General features: G+C 37.1%; 1 protein-coding gene across 1 annotated transcript; it reads left to right on the top strand.

Annotated features, from left to right (window-relative positions):
- Positions 1 to 5,532: 5,532 nt before the first annotated feature.
- Positions 5,533 to 8,071, top strand: LOC131502208 (heat shock protein HSP 90-beta-like). Its single transcript, XM_058712837.1, has one exon. It carries the CDS (start codon positions 5,629 to 5,631, stop codon positions 7,801 to 7,803), a length of 2,175 nt encoding a protein of 724 aa, XP_058568820.1. The 5' UTR covers positions 5,533 to 5,628; the 3' UTR covers positions 7,804 to 8,071.
- Positions 8,072 to 22,791: the final 14,720 nt, after the last annotated feature.

The raw sequence follows: 22,791 nt of genomic DNA, 5'->3' as shown, positions 1-22,791 counted from the left end.
CCAGATGTTATGTGGATTTGTCTTCCCCATGTGAGTTCTCTGTGCCTGAAGTGCTGGTGTTATCATATATTTTTTCCCCTTTCAGTGCCTGAGGAGTCTTTCTCTCCCACAGACAGTTCCATTTGTCCATTTATCTTCTGTGTCTCCAACTTTGCTACCCTCTTTATTGTAGCGTCTTCTCTACATTTAGCTGTGGAAAATTGTTTTTCCAGTCTTTGGGTAATTTTCTGGGTTATTTACATTGATATTGGTGTTATCTAGTTGTATTCATTTGAAAAGGAGAACTTAGGATCTTCCTATGCTGCCATCTTCCCTGGAATTTTACCATAATATTTTGATTACTACAGATTTATAGTATATTTTGAAATCTTGCATTGTGGTATCTCCAATTTTGTTTTTCTTTCTCAAGGTTGCTTTGGCTATATTGGGTCATTTGTGGTTCCATACAAATTTAGTATTAGTTCTAGTTTTGTGAAAAATGCTGTTGGTGTTTTGACAGAGATTTTATTGAATCTGTAGATTGCTTTGTCTAATATGGACAATTTAACAATATTAATTTTTTTCAATCCATGGGCATGGTGTATATTTTCATTGTTTCATCTTCAATTTTGTTAGTGAATATTTTATAGCTTTCAGAGTACAGGTCTTTTACTTCTTTGCTTAAGTTTATACCTGGCTATTTTATTATTTTTTTGGTGCATTTGTAACCACTGAAACCACCTAGCCTTCATGTTTTCTGTAATGGGAAGCTTTTGGTTACCTATTTAATATCCTTACACGTTATTAGTCTGTTCAGAGTTTAAATTTCATGGTTCCAGGAATTTATCTATTTCTTCTTGGCTTTCTATTTTGTAAATATATAATTATTCAAAGCAAACTTCCATGATTCTTTGTATTTCTGTGGTATCAGTTGTAATTACTCATCTTTCTTTTCTGTTTTTTTTATTTACATGTTATCTTTTTTCTCTGCTCAGCTAAAGGTTTTTAAACTTTGCTTATATTTTTACAAAACAAAATACTAATTTTTATGGAACTTTGTATTTTTCTGTTTCTACTTCATCTCCTTCTGCTCTTATATTTGCTATTTTCTTGTTTCTGCTAACTCTGTGCTAAATTTCTTCTTTTTCTATAGCTCCTGAGGAATACATTTAAATATCTTATTTGGGATCTTTCTTTTTTTCTTGATGTATGCATTTATTGCTATAAAATTCTTTTATTATCACCTCGAGGGGAACTTGCACACACATCTTGTGCCCTTGTTTTTATGTCTGATACTTTGTTTTTTGTGTCTGTCACACAGTGGATGTCCCTTTATCTCATTCTTGGTGATAAATAAGACTTGTGTTCATGTATTCCATGGGAGTTGAACACATGGAGAGACATTTCCCATAGGCACAGCACAAATAGCAGACTGAAACACACACCTGCTTTTTCTGCGAAAAAATGCTTATTTTTTGTGGGGAGGTGGGATTTGGATCTTTGGCCTAAAAGGCACAATACTGGATTGGCACACATCTAGGACCATCCTGAGATGCTCTCTTGGGAAAGTGGCTGGTAGATCTCATCTTTTTCTATCCTTCTGCCTCACTTAAGATCACTGATATCTTCTGAAAAGGAACTTCTAACCTCATCTTGCACACTGATTTTTGTAGATCATGCCCAGGGAACAACTCTACATCTCCAGGATATGGTGGCCAGCAGGGCTTCTGTTCAAGTCCCACAAGACTACATATATTTGCATACTTTGAAAACTGCCTGTCTGAGGATCTGGCTTTCAATTAACCTGAATCTAGGTGCTGACTAAGATTCTCCCCATTGGGACATTCACAGATGTAGCACATTTTCAGTTACTGGGAGCCACTAAAAATTAAAGTAGTCTCCTTGTAGAATCACAAAGATTTGAGAGACCAAGGGCTGATTGAACAGTATGATTCAGCTTCTACAGGAGGCCACTCCTTCAATACTAGAAAAGGGGTGGCTGCTTTATATAATGCATCAAGGGACAGTGAGTCAAGGGATATGAAGAAACAGAGAAATGTGTTCCAAATTAATCATAAATACAAACCCACAGAAAGCCATAAATGGAACAGAAATAAGTGGTTTACCTTCAAAGAGTACAAAATAACAATCATAAAGATGCTTACTGAGTTTGGAATAAAAATGGATGAAGAAGTGAAAATTCCAACAAAGTGAAAGTATAAGAAAATATAAACTAGCAGTCATAGACCTGAAGAATTCAATAACTGAACTGGAATATACAGTAAAAAGTTAAAGCAGGATATTAGATGAAGCAGAGGAAAAAATTAGTGAACTCAAAGAGAAGGTAGTGGAACTCGGGACAGCAAAAAGAAAAAAAAAGAATGAAAAGAGTGAATAGAGCTTAGGAAACTTCTGAGACAACATCTAGCAGACCAACATTCTCATTATAAAAGTACCAGAAGTAGAAGAGAAAGATAAAGGAGGGAGGATTTATCTGAAAAAATATGGTTGAAACTTTCCCTTACCTGGGGTTGGAAACAGACATCCATGTCCAGAAAACCTATAGAGTTCCAAATTGGAAGAACCCAAAAAGACACACACCATGATACAGTGTAATCAAAGTATTACAGTTAAAAACAGGGCAAGAATCTCAAAAGCAGCAAGAGAAAAACAACTTGTAACATTCAAATAAACTCCAATAAGACTCTCAACAGCTTTTTTTTTTACAAAAATTGAAGTATAATTGACATACACTGTTACATGAATTTCAGGTATATATTGATTTGACAGTTCTATACATTACTCAATGCTCACCATGATACATGTAGTCACCACCTATCACCATACAATATTATTACAATATTGTTGACTTTATTAAGGAAGTAAAAATACAGAGGTTCAAAATGAATTTTACATTATTATTAACTTGAAACACACCACTATAGATATGTTATTTTATGTAACCTCATGATAACCAGAAAGCAACATCTACTAACAGATACACAAAAAATCAAGAGAAAGGAATCTAAGCATACTATTACAGAAAATTATCAAACCATAAAAGGAAGAAAACAGTAGAAGAAAAGGACAGATTAAGTACAAAATTACCAGCAATTAACTATTTACTATTACTATTTACTATACAAAATACAGTACAAAAACAGAATACAGTACAAATTCAGTACAGTACAAATACAATACAGTAATTCAAAGGGATACATGCACCCTGATGTTCATAGCAGTATTATCTACAATAGACAAATTATGAAACAGCCCAAGTACCCATCAAGTGATGAATGGATAAAGAAGGTGTGTTATATACAGACACACAATGTCACATTATTCAGCCATAAAAATGAATGAAATATTGCCATTTGCAATGATGTGGACAGAGCTAAAGAGTATTATGCCAAGAGAAATAAGTCAGTCAAAGAAAGACAAATACAATATGGTTTCACTAATATGTAGAATTTAATAAACAACAAATGAGCAAAGGGGAAAAAGGAGACAGAGGCAAACCAATAAAGAGACTCTTAACTATAGAGAACAAACTGATGGTTAACAGTGGGTTAACCAGTGTGTTATGGGGATTAAGGAGTACACTTATTGTGATGAGCACCAGATGTTGTAAGTGTTGGATCACTAAATTTTATACCTGAAACTAATATTACACTGTATTTAACTACCTGTAATTTATATAAAATCTTAAAGAAAACCCGAGTGTAATACAAGAAAAAATCATTATATAATAATAATAATTCAAAAAGAGAATATAATATTTATAAATGTTTATGCACTCACATAGGAGCAATTAAACATGTTAATCAAATATTAATAGACCTAAGTAGAGAAATAGACAATGAAAAAATAATATTAGGGAACTTTAAAACCCCACTTTCATGAATGCATCCAGACAGAAGATCTATATGGACACATTAGTCCTAAGTGACATGTTAGACCAAAGACTTAAAAAACATGCACAAAACCTTTTATCCAAAAGCGCATTCTTCTCAAGTGCACACGAAGCAGTCTCTAGGAACAATCATATGTCAGGCCACAAAACAACTCTTAATAAATTAATTAAGATTGAAATCATATAAAGCAGCTATCCTGGGTTGCCTGCGTGGCTCTGTAGGTTAAGTGTACGACTTTTGGCTTCAACTCAGGTCACAATCTCACAGTTTGTGGGATTGAACCCCACATTGGGCTCCAAAATGACAGCATGGAGTCTGCTGGGGATTCTCTCTCTCTCTCCTCTCTCTGCCCCTTTCCCTGCTCAAACACACACTCTCTCAAAATAAATAAATAAACTTTTTTTTAAAGCAGCTCTGCCAACCACAGTGGTATAAAACTAAAAGTAAATTATGAGAAGGAAACGTGGAGTTTACAAATAAGTCAAGTTTACAAAACATGTTACTGAACAACCAATAAGTCAAAAAAGAAAAAAAAAGATAAATAAAAAATAATGAAATATGTGGATCTGAAAATAGTACATAGCATAAATAATGGGATGCAGAAATATCAGTTCTAAATGTAAAGTTTATAGTAATAAGTGCCTACTTTAAGAAACAAGAAAAATCTCAGATTTCTAACCTAACTTTATACCCAAGAAACTAGAGAAAAAAGAACACATGGAACCCAAAGTGAGTAGCACGAAGGAAATAACGAAGAATGGAATAGATAAGTGAAAAAGAGACTAAAAAGAACAATAGAAAAGATCAATGAGAGTAAGATCTGGATTTTTGAAAAGATAAAATTCATAAATCTTAATTAGCCTTAACAAAACAAAAGAGAACGCTCAAATAAAATCAGAAATGGAAGAGGAGACATTACAATTGATATTACAGAATTGCAAATGATTATAAAAGGCTATAATGAAAAAGCATACACTTACAAATTGGACAACCTAGAAGAAATCGATAAATTCCTAGAAACATACAAACTACAAAGACTGGATCATGAAAAAATAGAAAAGCTGAACACACAAATTACTAGTAAGGAGATAAAATAAGTAATCTAAATTCACCTAACAAACAAAAAAGTTCAGGATGATATGGCTTCACTGATGAATTCTACAAAATATTTAAAGAATAATTAATGCCTATATTTCTTAAACTCTTCTAAAAATACGAGAGAAGGGAACACTTAAAAATTCATTTTCGAGGAGTTCCTGGGTGGCTCAGTTTGTTAAATGTCTGACTCTTGATTTTGGCTCAGGTCATCATCTCATGGTTTGTAAGATCAAGCCCTTGATTGGGTTCCATGCTGACAGCCTAGAGCCTGTTTGGGTTTCTTTCTCTCCCTCTCTCTCTCTGTCCCTACCCTGACTTGCACATATGTTCTGCAACTCTTTTTTTCTCTCTCTCTCTAAAAATAAATAAACATTAAAAAAACCCCTCATTTCTCAAGCCAGCAGTACTCTGATTAAGAAAACCAAGCAAAGATTCCACAAGAGACAAAACTTATAGGTCAATATCCTTGATGAACTTAGGTGTAAATATCCTCAACAAAATATCAAACCAAATTCATCAATACATTAAAAAGATTATAGCTCTTGAGTCACCCCCGCGCAGCCTTGTTGCGGATTTTGAGCCGGACTTAGTCCCTGCTCACCGTGGTCTGTAGTGCTTACAGCTCTTCTCCTTGAAGATGCCTGAGGAAGTGCACCATGGAGAGGAGGAGGTGGAGACATTTGCCTTCCAGGCAGAAATTGCCCAACTCATGTCCCTCATCATCAATACCTTTTATTCCAACAAGGAAATTTTCCTTCGGGAGTTGATCAGTAACGCTTCTGATGCCTTGGACAAGATTCGGTATGAGAGCCTGACAGACCCTTCCAAGTTGGACAGTGGTAAAGAGCTCAAAATTGACATCATCCCCAACCCCCAGGAACGCACTCTGACTCTAGTGGACACCGGCATTGGCATGACCAAAGCCGATCTCATAAATAATTTGGGAACCATTGCCAAGTCGGGCACTAAAGCATTCATGGAGGCTCTCCAGGCTGGTGCAGACATCTCCATGATTGGACAATTTGGTGTTGGCTTTTATTCTGCTTATCTGGTGGCAGAGAAAGTGGTTGTTATCACAAAGCACAACGATGATGAGCAGTATGCCTGGGAGTCTTCTGCTGGGGGCTCCTTCACTGTACGTGCAGACCATGGTGAGCCCATTGGCCGGGGCACCAAAGTGATCCTCCATCTTAAAGAAGACCAGACAGAATACTTAGAGGAGAGACGTGTCAAAGAAGTGGTGAAGAAGCACTCACAGTTCATAGGCTATCCCATCACTCTTTATCTGGAGAAGGAACGAGAGAAAGAAATCAGTGATGATGAGGCAGAGGAGGAGAAAGGTGAGAAAGAAGAGGAAGATAAAGATGATGAGGAGAAGCCCAAGATTGAAGATGTGGGCTCAGATGAGGAGGATGATAGTGGGAAGGACAAGAAGAAGAAAACAAAGAAGATTAAGGAGAAATACATTGATCAGGAAGAACTGAACAAGACCAAGCCCATTTGGACCAGAAACCCTGACGACATCACCCAGGAGGAATATGGAGAGTTTTACAAGAGCCTTACGAATGACTGGGAGGACCACTTGGCAGTCAAGCACTTCTCTGTGGAAGGTCAGCTGGAATTCAGGGCATTGCTGTTCATCCCCCGTCGGGCTCCTTTTGACCTTTTTGAGAACAAGAAGAAAAAGAACAACATTAAGCTCTATGTCCGCCGTGTGTTTATCATGGACAGCTGTGATGAGTTGATACCGGAGTATCTCAATTTCATCCGTGGTGTGGTGGACTCTGAGGACTTGCCCCTAAACATCTCCCGAGAAATGCTCCAGCAGAGCAAAATCTTGAAGGTCATTCGCAAAAACATCGTAAAGAAGTGCCTTGAGCTCTTCTCTGAACTGGCAGAAGACAAGGAGAACTATAAGAAGTTCTATGAGGCATTCTCTAAAAACTTGAAGCTTGGAATCCATGAGGACTCCACTAATCGGCGTCGTCTTTCTGAGCTGCTGCGTTATCACACCTCCCAGTCTGGAGATGAGATGACTTCTCTTTCGGAGTATGTCTCTCGCATGAAGGAGACCCAGAAGTCCATCTATTACATCACTGGCGAGAGCAAAGAGCAGGTTGCCAACTCCGCTTTTGTGGAGCGGGTGCGGAAGCGGGGCTTCGAGGTAGTGTATATGACTGAGCCCATCGATGAGTACTGCGTGCAGCAGCTCAAGGAGTTTGATGGGAAGAGTCTCGTCTCCGTTACCAAGGAGGGCCTGGAGCTACCTGAGGATGAAGAGGAGAAAAAGAAGATGGAAGAGAGCAAGGCCAAGTTTGAGAACCTCTGCAAACTTATGAAAGAAATACTGGATAAGAAGGTTGAGAAGGTGACCATCTCAAACAGGCTAGTGTCTTCACCCTGCTGCATTGTGACGAGCACCTACGGCTTGACGGCCAACATGGAGCGGATCATGAAAGCCCAGGCACTTCGGGACAACTCTACAATGGGTTATATGATGGCCAAAAAGCACCTGGAGATTAATCCTGACCACCCCATTGTGGAGACACTACGGCAGAAGGCAGAGGCGGACAAGAATGACAAGGCTGTCAAGGACCTGGTGGTGCTCCTGTTTGAAACCGCACTGCTCTCTTCTGGCTTCTCACTGGAGGATCCCCAGACCCACTCCAACCGAATTTACCGCATGATCAAGCTAGGCCTGGGTATTGACGAAGACGAAGTAAGTGCAGAGGAACCCAGTGCTGCTGTTCCTGAGGAGATCCCTCCCCTTGAGGGTGATGAGGATGCGTCCCGCATGGAAGAAGTAGATTAGTTTCTACCTGCAGACCTGTGCCCTCTGTATAGTGTCCCCATGGCTTCCCCGCGGCCCTGAGTGGCCTCGGTTCACCTGGTTCCTTCTGCTGATGTCTAGTGTTTTGTTTTTTTTCCCCCTCCTGTCTTTGTCTGAGGCAGGATACAAGGGCCTCGGGCCTGTCCCTTCCTATATTTGATGAGGGGTTTGGATGTGTACTGTGGTTTTTTGTTTATTTTGTTCTGAAGTTAAAGTATGCAAAATAAAGAAAATACAGTTTAAAAAAAAATTATATACCATGATCAGATGTGATTCATATCAGGGAAGCAAGGAAGTTTCAACCTCCACAAATCAATCAATGTGAAAATTATCACATCAACAAAATGAAAGTCAGAAATCATATGATCATCCCAATACATGTAGAAAAAACATTTGACAAACTTCTGCATCCATTAATAGTACAACCTTTCAACAAAGTATGTATAAAGGGAATGTGCCTCAACATAACAAAGGCCATGTATGGCAAGCCCACAGCAAACATCATGTTAAACAATGAAAACCTGAAAGATTTTCCTTTAAGATAAAGCATGACAAAGATGATCACTCTTGTTGGTTTTACTCAACTCAGTATTGGAAGTCCTATCCACAACAGTTAGGCAAAAAATAATAATTAGAATAAAATAAAGTAAAATAAAATAAAATAAAATAAAATACATCCAAATTGGAAAAGAAGTAAAATTCTCACTATTTGCAGATTACATGATATTATGTAGAAAATACAAAAAAGGCTCCACCAAAAATCTGTTAGAACTAAGAAATGTATTCAGTAATGTTGCTGGGTACAAAATCAATATTCAAAAATCTTTTGTGATTCTATAATATAATAATGAATTTTCAGAAAAAATTATGAAAATCCCATTTCATAATTCCATCAATAATATTAAAATACCTAGAAATAAATTTAAACAAGGAGATGAAATACCTATACACTGAAAACTATGACATTGATTAAAAAATTGAAGAAGACAGGGGCACCTGCGTGGCTCAGTCGGTTGAGTGTCCAACTTCGGCTCAGGTCATGATCTCACAGTCTGTGAGTTTGAACCCTGCTTCGGACCCTGTGCTAACAACTCGGAGCCGGGAGCCTGCTTCTGATTCTGTCTCCCTCTCTCTCTGCCCCTCCCCCGCTCATATTCTCTCTCTCTCTCTCTCTCACTCTAAAAATGAATAAATGTTAAAAAAAATTTAAAAATTTTTGAAGAAGACAAAAATAAGGCATATTTTGTGCTTATGGTTTGGAAAAATTAATATTGTTAAAAATTTTCCTAATACCCAAAGAAATATACAGATTCAATGCAATATTAATCAAAATTACAGTGGTATGTTTCATAGAAAGAGAACAATTATAACATTTGTATAAAAACACAAAAGACCCCCCCCCAAAAAAAACACAAAAGACCCTCAATAGACAAAACAATCTTAAGAAAGAACAAAATAGGGGGAATCATCCTCCATGATCTGATAATATATTACAAAGCTATAGTTATCAAAAACAATATGGTATTGACATAAAAACAAACACATATTAAATAGATCAACACAAATATCTCCGAAATAAACCCACACAAATATGTTAAATTAATTTATGACAAAGAATCTAAGAATATACATCCTGGGAAAGGCAGTCCCTTCAGTAAACTGGGCGACTTACATGCTAAGGAATGAAACTGGACCACTTCTAATGCCCTATATAAAAATTACCTCAAAATGAACTAAGACTAGCATGTGAGACCTGAATACATAAAACTCCTAGAAGAAAACATAGCCAGTAGGTAAACCTTGACATTCGTCTTAGAGATGATTTGTTTAATTTAACATAAAAACCAAAGGCAATAAAAATACAGATAAATAAGTGGGGACTATATCAAACTAAAAAGCTTTTTCCTGATTAAAACATGGGCAGAGGATGTGAGTGGACATTTTCTTCCAAGAAGACATAGAAATGACAAACAGACACATGAAAAGATGCTCAACATCACTGATCATTAGGGAAATCAAAACCACAATGGGATATCACCCCCACCTGTCAGAATGGCTAGAATTGAAAAGAGAATACTGTGTTGGTGAGGGTATGGAGAAAAAGGAACCCTCAGGAACTGTTGGTGGGAATGCAAATTTGACAGCCACTATGAAAACAGTATGGTGTTTCCTTTAAAAATTAAAAGTAAAATTACCATAGTATTTAGTAATTTCACTATTGAGTATTTACCCAAATAAAATGAAAACAATAATTCAAAAAGATATTCACACCCTTATGTTTATTGCAACATTGTTTGCAATAGCCAAGATATGGAAGCAATACTAATTCCCATCCATAGATAAGTGGATAAAGATGTGGTGTGTGTGTGTGTGTGTGTGTGTGTATACATGGATGGACCTAGAGGATATAATACTTAGTGAAATAAGTCAGTCAGAGAAAGACAAAAACATGATTTCACACATATGTGGAATTTAAGAAACAAAACAAATAAACAAAGAAGAAAAGATACAAACAAAAAACCCAGACTCTGAAATATAAAGAACAAACTCGTGGTTACCAGAGGGAAGTGGATTGGGAGATGAGTAAAATAAATAAAGAGGATTAAGAGTATACTTATCCGGATGAGAATAGAATTATGTATACAATTGTTGAATCATTATATATACACCTGAAACTATTATAACACGATGTTCATTATTCTTTAATTAAAAAAAACACATATGCACAGCAAAGGAAGCAATCAAAATATAAAAAGACTGTTTACTGAATGGGAGAAAATATTTAAAAATAATTTACCTGTCTGGGGTTAATATCCAAAATATATAAAGAACTCATGCAACTCAATAACATATACATACATACATACATACATACATATACATAGAAAATAAAAACAATTCAATTAAAACTTGGGCAAGAAATCAGAAATTTTCCAAAAAGACATAGAGATGTCCAACAGGTACATGAAAAGTTGCACAGCATTACTAATGATCAAGGGATTGTAAATCAGAATCACAATGAAATATCACCTCAGACCTCTTATAATGGGGCTGTGGAGAACATATAATCCTTGTGCACTATTGGTGAAAATCTTAAATTAATATAGCCACTATGGAAAACCATATGGAGATTCCTCAAAAAATCAAAAATAAAACTATCGTATGCTACAGCAATTCTATCTCTGTCCATTTTCTGAAGGGAAGGAAAATGTTAACTTGAAAATACATATGCAGCAACATATTCACAGTAGCTTTATTTATGATAGCAAATACATATAGGCAACCCAAGTGTCCATCAGCTGATGAATGGATAATGAAAATGTAGTTTATTTACTATAGAATATTACTCAGCCATTAAAAGGAAGAAATCTTGCCATTTATGACAACATGAATGAACATTGAGGGTATAATACCCTCTAAGTGAAATGAGTCAGAGAAAGACAAATACCATATGATCTCACTTACATGTGGAATAATTTTTTTAATTAAAAGATTTCATCCTTTTTATGGCTAAGTAATATTCCATTATACATATGTATATATATTATATGTATTACATATATACATATGATAGATATCTTCTTTATTAGTTCATCTATCAATGGACATTTGCAACAACATGGGTGGATCTGGAGAGTATAATGCTAAATGAAATGTCAGTCACAGAAAGACAAACACTATATGATTTCATTCATATGTGCATTTTAATAAACAAAGAAGAGAAAAAAAGACAAAAAAACCCCACAAATTCTTAAATATAGGTAGCAAATGGAGTTGCCAGAAGGAAGGTGGATGGGGGAATGGGTGAAATAGGTGAAGGGGATTAAGAGTACACTTATCTTGATGAGCACTGAGTAGTGTATACAATTGTTGAATCACTATATTGTATGCCTGAAACTAATATAAACCTGTATATTAATTATACGGGAATTAAAGTAATAAATAAATTAAAGTTCAAAAAATAGTCTTAAAATTTCTTTTTAAAAATGTTATAGATATAGAGGACAGATTGGTAGTTGCCAGAGGTGCGGGTGTAGTGTGTGGGAGAAATGCATAAAGGTGGGCAAAAGGAACAAACTTCTATTTTTAAAATTAATAAATCATGGAGATACAATATACAACATGGTGACATTGGTTAATAATACTGAATTCTATATGTGAAAAGTGCTGAGAATATAGACTTAAATGTTCTCACCACAAGGATACAATTGTAATTATGTATAGTGATGGATATTGACTAAACTTATTGTAGTGATCAATTATCTACCTGTATATACAAATATCAAATATAATATAATGTTATATACCAATCATATATCAATAAAAAGTAAACAGGAGGAAAAGACATCCTCTTAGAATTGCTTTTGCTGCACCCCATACATTATAGTATATTTTATTTCCATTTTCATTTGTCTCAAGATATTTTTTATTTCCCTTTTCATTTTTATTTTGACCCATTGATTGCTCAGAGTATGTTTAATTTCTACATATTTGTGAATTTTTCATATTTCATTCTGTTGTTTATTTCTCATTTCATAATACTGTAGCCTTAAAAGATATTTGGTAAGGTTTCAAATTTCTTAAATTTTCTCTTTGTTTTTTGGCAAAACATGTAATCTATTATAGAAAATGTTCCATGTAGACTTTAGAGGAATTTCTACCCTAGTGTTTTTGAGTGGAATGCTTGGTATATGTCAGTTATGTCCATATGCTCTATAGTATTGTACAAATCTTTTAAAAATTATTGATTCTCTGTTTGGATAATCCATGAATTGCTTTGAGTGGGGTATTGAAATTCCCTAACTATTCTTATATCCCTTCTCTTTTTAGTTTTTTAATATTTGCTTTATATTTTTATTTGCCCTGATGTTACAGCATAAATATTTCCAACATTATTTCTTCTTGGTAATTGATCTCTTTAACATGAAACAATGACCTTTTTTTAAAAAAATCTCTTTTGACCATTTTTAGTTTGAAGTCTTTTTTATCTAAGTGTAGCTATCCCTGCTTTCTTTTGGCTACAATTTGCTTAAAACATATTTTTCCATTATTTCACTCTATGTGTGTCTTTAAAATTAAAATGTCACCTGTAAGTAGTATCATTGAATCTTGCTTTTTTAATCCATTAAGGCTCTCCATGTGCTTTAATTAGATATATTAATCCATTTAATTTAAACCACTTTTTGGGAGGTAAGGACTTATTGCCATTTTTTATTGTCTTCTGACTCTTTTGTAGATCATTTCTTCCTTGCTTCTAATCTTGCTAAATTCTTTTGTGATTAGATGACAATTTGTAACAGTATGCTTTAACTCCTTTACCATAATATTTTGTGTATTTTCTACAGATTTTTCCTTTGTGGTAACCATGAGGCTTACAAAAAATATCTTATAACATCCCATTTTAAGCTGATAATTTCATTAGCTGTTTATGCCCTCACATTTTATGTTACTGATATTACAATTTACATATTTTCTATATTGTGGATCCACTGACAAATTACGTCATAGTTATATTGAATATGTTTGTTATAGAGTTTTAAATCTAGAGTTTTAAATGTACTATGCCCTACCATTGAAATATTAGAGAATCTGATTTTAACTATATATTTATCATCATCAGCAAGTTTTACACATATGTTGATACACTTTTATGATATTAAGTAGCATCCTTCTATTTGTGCTTAGATAATGCTCTTTTTTATTGTTTTAAAATTTATTTAATGTTTACTTATTTTTGAGAGAGAGAGAGCGTGAGTGGGTGAGGGGCAGAAGAGGAAGACACAGAATCTGAAGCAGGCTCCAGGCTCCAAGCCATCAGCACAGAGCCAGCCACGGGCCCAAACCCATGAACCAAGAAATCATGACCTGAGGGAAGTGGAGCGCTTGACGGACTGAAGCACCCAGGTGCCTCCTTAAAGAATGCCCTTTAGCATTTTCTTTTAAGTAAGTGATAAACTCCTTCAGCTTTTGTTTGTTTGGAGAAGTCTTTCTCCTACATTTCGTTTGTTCTTTTTCTTTTTTTTTTCCTGAGAGGGAGAGAGGGAGAGAGCACAGAGGAGGGGCAGAGGGAGAAGGAGAGAGAGAATCTTAAGCAGGCTCCGCATTAGGTGAGGAGGGGCTCAATCTCATAAACATGAGATCATGACCTGAGCCAAAATCAAGACTCAGACGTTTAACTGACTGAGCCAGCAAGGCGTCCCTATCTCTTCTACATTTCTGAAGAACAGTTTTGCCAAATATACTAAAATTGATTCAGTTTTTATTTCAATATTTTGAATATATCATACATTACTCTCTTAGGCTACAAAGTTTATATTCAAAAATCTTATAATTTTACAGAAGTTTCCTTATATGTGTTGTCGCTTTTTCCCTGCTAGTTTCAAAATTCTCTGTTTTTGACTTTTTGCTAATGACAATATTTATTGGAATATCCCTTTTTGACTCTCAACCTGTTTGAGATCTTTTGGGTCTCATGAATTTGAATGTCCACTTTTCTGCTCATGTTTGGGAAGTCTTCAGCCATTATTACTTTAATGTATTTTCTGTCCCCTTCTATTTTTCTTTGCCTTCTGGGATTCTATAATTCTTATGTTTTTTCTTTTAATCATATTTCATAAGTAGATGCTTTCTTTACTCTTTCATTTTTTGTTTTGCTCTTCTCACTAGATAATTTCAAATAACCTATCTTCTAGCTCATGGACTATTTCTTCTGCTTGATAGAATCTGATGTTGAAGTTATCTTTTGAACTCTTCAGTTTAGTTATTGTATTCTTCAGCTGTATGATTTCTATTTGTTACACTTTCTATTTCTTCATTGAGATTCTTGTTTTGTTCATGCATTGTTTTCCTAAATTCTTTTTTTAATATGAAATTTATTGTCAAATTGGTTTCCATACAATGCCCAGTGCTCATCCCAAAAGGTGCCCTCCCCAATACCCATCACCCACCCTCCCCTTTGTCCCACCCCCATCAACCCTCAGTTTGTTCTCAGTTTTTAACAGTCTCTTATGCTTTGGCTCTCTCCCACTCTAACCTCTTTTTTTTTTCTTCCACTTCCCCATGGACTTCTGTTAAGTTTCTCAGGATCCACATAAGAGTGAAAACATATGGTATCTATCTTTCTCTGTATGGCTTATTTCACTTAGCATAACACTCTCCAGTTCCATCCATGTTGCTACAAAAGGCCATATTTCATTCTTTCTCATTGCCATGTAATATTCCATTGTGTATATAAACCACAATTTCTTTATCCATTCATCAGTTGATAGACATTTAGTCTCCTTCCATAATTTGGCTCTTGTTGAAATTGCTGCTATAAACATTGGGGTACAAGTGCCCCTATGCATCAGCACTCCTGTATCCCTTGGGCAAATTCCTAGCAGTGCTGTTGCTGAGTCATAAGGTAGGTCTATTTTTAATTTTTTGAGGAACCTTCACACTGTTTTCCAGAGAGGCTGCACCAGTTTGCATTTCCACCAACAGTGCAAGAGGGTTCCCTTTTCTCCACATCCTCTCCAGCATCTATACTCTCTTGATTTGTTTATTTTAGCCACTCTGACTGGTGTGAGGTGATACCTGAGTGTGGTTTTGATTTGTATTTCCCTGATGAGGAGTGACATTGAACATCTTTTCATGTGCCTGTTGGCCATCTGGATGTCTTCTTTAGAGAAGTGTCAATTCATGTTTTCTGCCCATTTCTTCACTGGATTATTTGCTTTTTGGGTGTGGAGTTTGGTGAGCTCTTTATACATTTTGGATACTAGCCCTTTGTCTGATATGTCATTTGCAAATATCTTTTCCCATTGTTGGTTGACTTTTAGTTTTGTTGATTGTTTCCTTTGCAGTGCAGAAGCTTTGTATCTTCATGAAGTCCCAGGCATTTAAAGCAGAAATAATACCTATCCTTCTCAAGCTATTCCAAAAAATAGAAAGGGAAGGAAAACTTCCAGACTCATTCTATGAAGCCAGCATTACTTTGATTCCTAAACCAGACAGAGACCTAGTAAAAACTACAGGCCAATATCCCTTGATGAATATGGATGCAAAAATTCTCAATAAGATACTAGCAAATCGAATTCAACAGCATATAAAAAGAATTATTCACCGTGATCAAGTGGGATTCATTCCTGGGCTGCAGGGCTGGTTCAACATTCGCAAATCAATCATTGTGATACATCACATTAATAAAAGAAAAGATAAGAACAATATGATCATGTCAAATGATGCAGAAAAAGCATTTGACAAAATTCGGCATGCTTCTTAACAAAAGCCCTCGAGAAAGTTGGGATCGAAGGAACGTACTTAAACATCATAAAAGCCATTTATGAAAAGCCCACAGCTAATGTCATCCTCAATGGGGAAAAACTGAGAGTTTTCTCCCTGAGGTCAGGGACATGACAGGGATGTCCACTCTCACCGCTGTTGTTTCACATAGTGTTGGAAGTGCTAGCATCAGCAATCAGACAACAAAAGGAAATCAAAGGCATCAAAATTGGCAAAGATGAAGTCAAGCTTTCGCTTTTTGCAGATGACATGATATTATACATGGAAAACCCGATAGACTCCACCAAAAGTCTGCTAGAACTGATACATGAATTCAGCAAAATCGCAGGATACAAAATCAATGTACAGAAATTAGTTGCCTTCTTGTACACTAATGATGAAGCAACAGAAAGACAAATAAAGAAACTGATCCCATCCACAATTGCACCAAGAAGCATAAAATACCTAGGAATAAACCTAACCAAAGATGTAAAAGATCTGTATGCTGAAAACTATAGAAAGCTTATGAAGGTAATTGAAGAAGATACCAATAAATGGAAAAACATTCTGTGCTCATGGATTGGAAGAATAAATATTGTTAAAATGTCAACACTACCCAAAGCTATCTACACATTCAATACAATCCCAATCAAAATTGTACCAGCATTCTTCTCGAAACTAGAACAAGCAATCCTAAAATTTGTATGGAACCACAAAAGATCCCGAAAAGCCAAAGTAATTTTGAAGAAGACCAAAGCAGGAGGCATCACAATCCCAGACTTTAGCCTCTACTACAAAGCTGTAATCATCAAGACAGCATGGAATTGGCACAAAAACAGACACATAGACCAATGGAATAGAATAGAAACCACAGAACTACACCCACAAAAGTATGGCCAACTAATCTTTGACAAAGCAGGAAAGAATATCCAATGGAAAAAAGACAGTCTCTTTAACAAATGGTGCTGGGAGAGATGGAGAGCAACATGCAGAAGGATGAAACTAGACCACTTTCTTACACCATTCACAAAAACAAACTCAAAATGGCTAAAGGACCTGAATGTGAGACAGGAAACCATCAAAATCCTAGAGGAGAAAGCAGGAAAAAAACCTCTGTGACCTCAGCTGCAGCAATTTCTTACTTCACACATCCCCAAAGGTAAGGGAATTAAAAGCAAAAATGTTTTCCTAATTTCATTTAGTTTTTTTTTTTTTGTAGCTTACTAAACTCCTTTAGGAGGATTTTTCTGAATTATTTTTCAGATATTTCATGGATCTCCATTTCTTTTGGGACTGTTAGTAGAGCTTTATTAGCTTCTTTTAATGGTATCATGTTTACCTGATTTTTTTTATGTTACTTGATTCCTTTCATGGTGTCTCTGCATTTGAGTAAGCAGTCTTCTCTTCCAGACTTTACAGGTTTACTCTGGCAGAGCACTCCTTCATTTGTCAGCTCAGCTTAGGGTTCTCAGTGTGTAGCCTTTTCGCATCTTTCGGAAGGTGGTGTATTTATTTTGGCAAGGCCACTGACCAAGTTTTGAGGTCAAGGGGTGCTGCTTGCTGAAAAAAGTTCAATAAGACTGCTGATTTGGCTCCTTATCCATAGTTGCCTGGATTCACTGGTCAAAATTTTTACTTGGGAGGTACTGGATGCTATACTCAGTATTTGACAGGGATCTAAATTTGCTTCCTTCCTTGGCAGTGTAATAAAATTAACTCCATGGCTAATATGACTCAATGATTGGGTTCCTGAATGAGACATAATTGTCCACAATGCTCTCTGGCCAGACAGAACCACCAGTTCAGCTCTGGAGATGGGTGGTGGCACTAAATGGACTCTCTTCTTGGATTCCATGTAAGTGTAAGAGGACTGCACAGTTTCCCACATGTTCTGGTTTGACTTCTTGGTCAAGTGGGGCTTAAGGTTATATTTAGCCATAGATGAGGCTTTGAATTTGCTTCCCAGCCTGGGTGCAGCCATAAAACAGACTTCACAGCTGATATGGCTATTTGGCTGGGCACCAAAATCATGAAGAGCTTCCCACTGAATTCCCTGGACAGGCAATGTTTAGTTATTTGGTCCTGTTTGTAGACAGAACTGCTGATTGGCTTCTTTTCTTGGGCACCTCTGTAAGCAAGGCTGGAATGTGGGTCACACAGCCTACCTGGTGCTCCAGTGAGGCCACATAGACAGACTGGATTATAGGGTACATTCAGCTTTATATGGGGTTTTTAATCCACTTTCCTCTTCAGGAAAGGCCACAGAACAGCTTCTACATTGATATGGATCCTTGGTTGGGGACCCAAATCAGGCAGAACTTCCCTCAAAACTCTCTGGAAAAAAAGAGACACTGTCTTGGCTACTTTCTAGAATGGTGTGAGTTGCTGAGCCCCCCGGATGACAGAGCTCAGGTTGGTGGGGAACAAACGCACTAGCCAGTGTCATCTCCCTCGCCCATCCCCCAGCCAAAATCCCAACGGGAACCAGTTCCTGACAGGGAACTTGCTTGCTCTGTGCAAACACCCAACTCTGTGCTTCTGTGGAGTCACCCCTCCGGCAGCCGGTCTGACTCCCTCCCGCTGCCACAGGGCCCCTCCTGAAGTGGATCACCTAAGGAGAAGTGAGCTAAGCCTTCCCCTCCTGCCCCCGTGCACCTTGCCGACCCACCCCAGCTAATACGCCAGATCCCCAGCACCACAAGCCTGGCCGTGTGCAAGTAGCCCAGATGGGCCACGCCACCCCACAGTGAATCCTGCCCCTAGGAGAGGGGAAGGGAAGGCTCAAACCAGTCTGACTGTGGCCCCAGCGGTGGGCTGGGGGCAGACATCAGGTCTGACTGCGGCTTAGCTCACCAACTCCAGTTATACACCACAGCACAGGGGAAGTGCCCTGCAGGTCCTCACCACTCCAGGGACTATCCAAAATGACCAAATGGAAGAATTCCCCTCAAAAGAACCTCCAGGAAATAACAACAGCTAATGAACTGATCAAAAAGGATTTAAATAATATAACAGAAAGTGAATTTAGAATACTAGTCATAAAAATAATCGCTGGGCTTGAAAACAGTATAGAGGACAGCAGAGTCTCTCTTGTTACAGAGATCAAGGGACTAAGGAACAGTGAGGAGGAGCTGAAAAACGCTTTAAACGAAATGCAAAACAAAATGGAAACGACGATGGCTCTGATTGAAGAGGCAGAGGAGAGAATAGGTGAACTAGAAGATAAAGTTATGGAAAAAGAGGAAGCTGAGAGAAAGAGAGATAAAAAAAATCCAGGAGTATGAGGGGAAAATTAGAGAACTAAGTGATACACTAAAAAGAAATAATATATGCATAATTGGTATCCCAGAGGAGGAAGAGAGAGGGAAAGGTGCTGGAGGTGTACTTGAAGAAATCATAGCTGAGAACTTCCCTGAACTGGGGAAGGAAAAGGGCATTGAAATCCAAGAGGCACAGAGAACTCCCTTCAGACGTAACTTGAATCGATCTTCTGCATGACATGTCATAGTGAAACTGGCAAAATACAAGGATAAAGAGAAAATTCTGAAAGCAGCAAGGGATAAACGTGCCCTCACATATAAAGGGAGACCTATAAGACTCGTGACTGATCTCTCTTTTGAAACTTGGCAGGCCAGAAAGGAATACCAGGAGATCTTCCATGTGCTGAACAGAAAAAGTATGCAGCCGAGAATCCTTTATCCAGCAAGTCTGTCATTTAGAATCGAAGGAGAGATAAAGGTCTTCCCAAACAAACAAAACCTGAAGGAATTCGTCACCACGAAACCAGCCCTAGAAGAGATCCTAAGGGGGATACTGGGAGACAAAGTACCAGAGACGTCCCTACAAGCATAAATCATACAGACATCACAATGACTCTAAACCTGTAACTTTCTATAATAACACTGAATGTAAATGGATTAAATGCGCCAACCAAAAGACATTGGGTAACAGAATGGATAAAAAAACAAGACCCATCTATTTGCTGTCTACAAGAGACTCATTTTATATCTTAGGACACCTTTAGATTGAGAATGAGGGGATGGAGAACTATTTATCATGCTACTGGAAGCCAAAAGAAAGCTGGAGTAGCCATACTTATATCAGACAAACTAGACTTTAAATTAAAGGCTGTAACAAGAGATGAAGAAGGGAATTATATAATAATTATAGGGTCTTTCCATCAGAAGAGCTAACAATTATAAATGTCTATGCACCGAATACCAGAGCCCCCAAATATATAAAACAATTCCTCATAAACATAAGCAACCTTATTGATAAGAATGTGGTAATTGCAGGGGACTTTAACACTCCACTTACAGAAATGGATAGATCATCTAGACACACGGTCAATAAAGAAACAAGGGCTCTGAATGATACATTGAATCAGATGGACTTGAAAGATCTATTTAGAACTCTGCATCCCAAAGCAACACAATATACTTTCTTCTCGAGTGTACATGGAACATTCTCCAAGATAGATCACATACTGGGTCACAAAACAGCCCTTCATAAGTATACAAGAATTGACATCATACCCTGCACACTTTCAAACCACAGTGCTATGAAGCTTGAAATCAACCACAGGAAAAAGTCTGGAAACCTCCAAAAGCATGGAGGTTAAAGAACACCCTACTAAGAATGAGTGGGTCAACCAGGCAATTAGAGAAGAAATTAAAAAAATATATGGAAACAAAGGAAAATGAAAATAAAACAATGCAAACGCTTTGGGACGCAGCAAAGGCAGTCCTGAGAGGAAAATACATTGCATTCCAGGCCTATCTCAAGAAACAAGAAAAATCCCAAATACAAAATCTAACAGCACACCTAAAGGAAATAGAAGCAGAACAGCAGGGGCGCCTGGGTGGCGCAGTCGGTTAAGCGTCCGACTTCAGCCAGGTCACGATCTCCCGGTTCGTGAGTTCGAGCCCCGCGTCAGGCTCTGGGCTGATGGCTCAGAGCCTGGAGCCTGTTTCCGATTCTGTGTCTCCCTCTCTCTCTGCCCCTCCCCTGTTCATGCTGTGTCTCTCTCTGTCCCAAAAATAAATTAAAAACGTTGAAAAAAAAATTAAAAAAAAAAAAAAAAAAGAAGCAGAACAGCAAAGGCAGCCTAAACCCAGCAGAAGAAGAGAAATAATAAATATCAGAGCAGAAATAAACAATATAGAATCTAAAAAATCTGTAGAGCAGATCAACGAAACCAAGAGTTGGTTTTTTGAAAAAATAAACAAAATTGACAAACCCCTAGCCAGGCTTCTCAAAAACAAAAGGGAGATGACCCAAATAGATAAAATCATGAATGAAAATGGAATGATTACAACCAATCCCTCAGAGATACAAACAATTATCAGGGAATACTATGAAAAATTATATGCCAACAAATTGGACAACCTGGAAGAAATGGACAAATTCCTAAACACCCACACGCTTCCAAAACTCAATCAGGAGGAAATAGAAAGCTTGAGCAGACCCATCACCAGCGAAGAAATTGAATTGGTTATCAAAAATCTCCCAACAAATAAGAGTCCAGGACCAGATGGCTTCCCAGGGGAGTTCTACCAGACGTTTAAAGCAGAGATAATACCTATCCTTCTCAAGCTATTCCAAGAAATAGAAAGGGAAGGAAAACTTCCAGACTCATTCTATGAAGCCAGTATTACTTTGATTCCTAAACCAGACAGAGACCCAGTAAACAAAGAGAACTACAGGCCAATATCCCTGATGAATATAGATGCAAAAATTCTCAATAAGATACTAACAAATCGAATTCAACAGCATATAAAAAGAATTATTCACCATGATCAAGTGGGATTCATTCCTGGGATGCAGGGCTGGTTCAACATTCGCAAATCGATCAACGTGATACATCACATTAATAAAAGAAAAGAGAAGATCCATATGATCCTGTCAATCGATGCAGAAAAGGCCTTTGACAAAATCCAGCCCCCTTTCTCAATAAAAACCCTTGAGAAAGTCGGGATAGAAGGAACATACTTAAAGATCATAAAAGCCATTTATGAAAAGCCCACAGCTAACATCAGCCTCAACGGGGAAAAACCGAGAGCTTTTTCCCTGAGATCAGGAACACGACAGGGATGCCCACTCTCACCGCTGTTGTTTCACATAGTGTTGGAAGTTCTAGCATCAGCAATCAGACAACAAAAGGAAATCAAAGGCATCCAAATTGGCAAAGATGAAGTCAAGCTTTCGCTTTTTGCAGATGACATGATATTATACATGGAAAATCCGATAGACTCCACCAAAAGTCTGCTAGAACTGATACATGAATTCAGCAAAGTTGCAGGATACAAAATCAATGTACAGAAATCAGTTGCATTCTTATACACTAACAATGAAGCAACAGAAAGACAAATAAAGAAACTGATCCCATTCACAATTGCACCAAGAAGCATAAAATACCTAGGAATAAATCTAACCAAAGATGTGAAAGATCTGTATGCTGAAAACTATAGAAAGCTTATGAAGGAAATTGAAGAAGATATAAAGAAATGGAAAGACATTCCCTGCTCATGGATTGGAAGAATAAATATTGTCAAAATGTCAATACTACCCAAAGCTATCTACACATTTAATGCAATCCCAATCAAAATTGCACCAGCATTCTTCTCGAAACTGGAACAAGCAATTCTAAAATTCATATGGAACCACAAAAGTCCCCGAATAGCCAAAGTAATTTTGAAGAAGACCAAA

Source organism: Neofelis nebulosa, chromosome X (genome assembly GCF_028018385.1).
Source record: "Neofelis nebulosa isolate mNeoNeb1 chromosome X, mNeoNeb1.pri, whole genome shotgun sequence".
Classification (NCBI taxonomy): Eukaryota; Metazoa; Chordata; class Mammalia; order Carnivora; family Felidae; genus Neofelis; species Neofelis nebulosa.
Note: the sequence above shows the minus strand (reverse complement) of the source record. Positions and strands in the feature narration are given on the sequence as shown.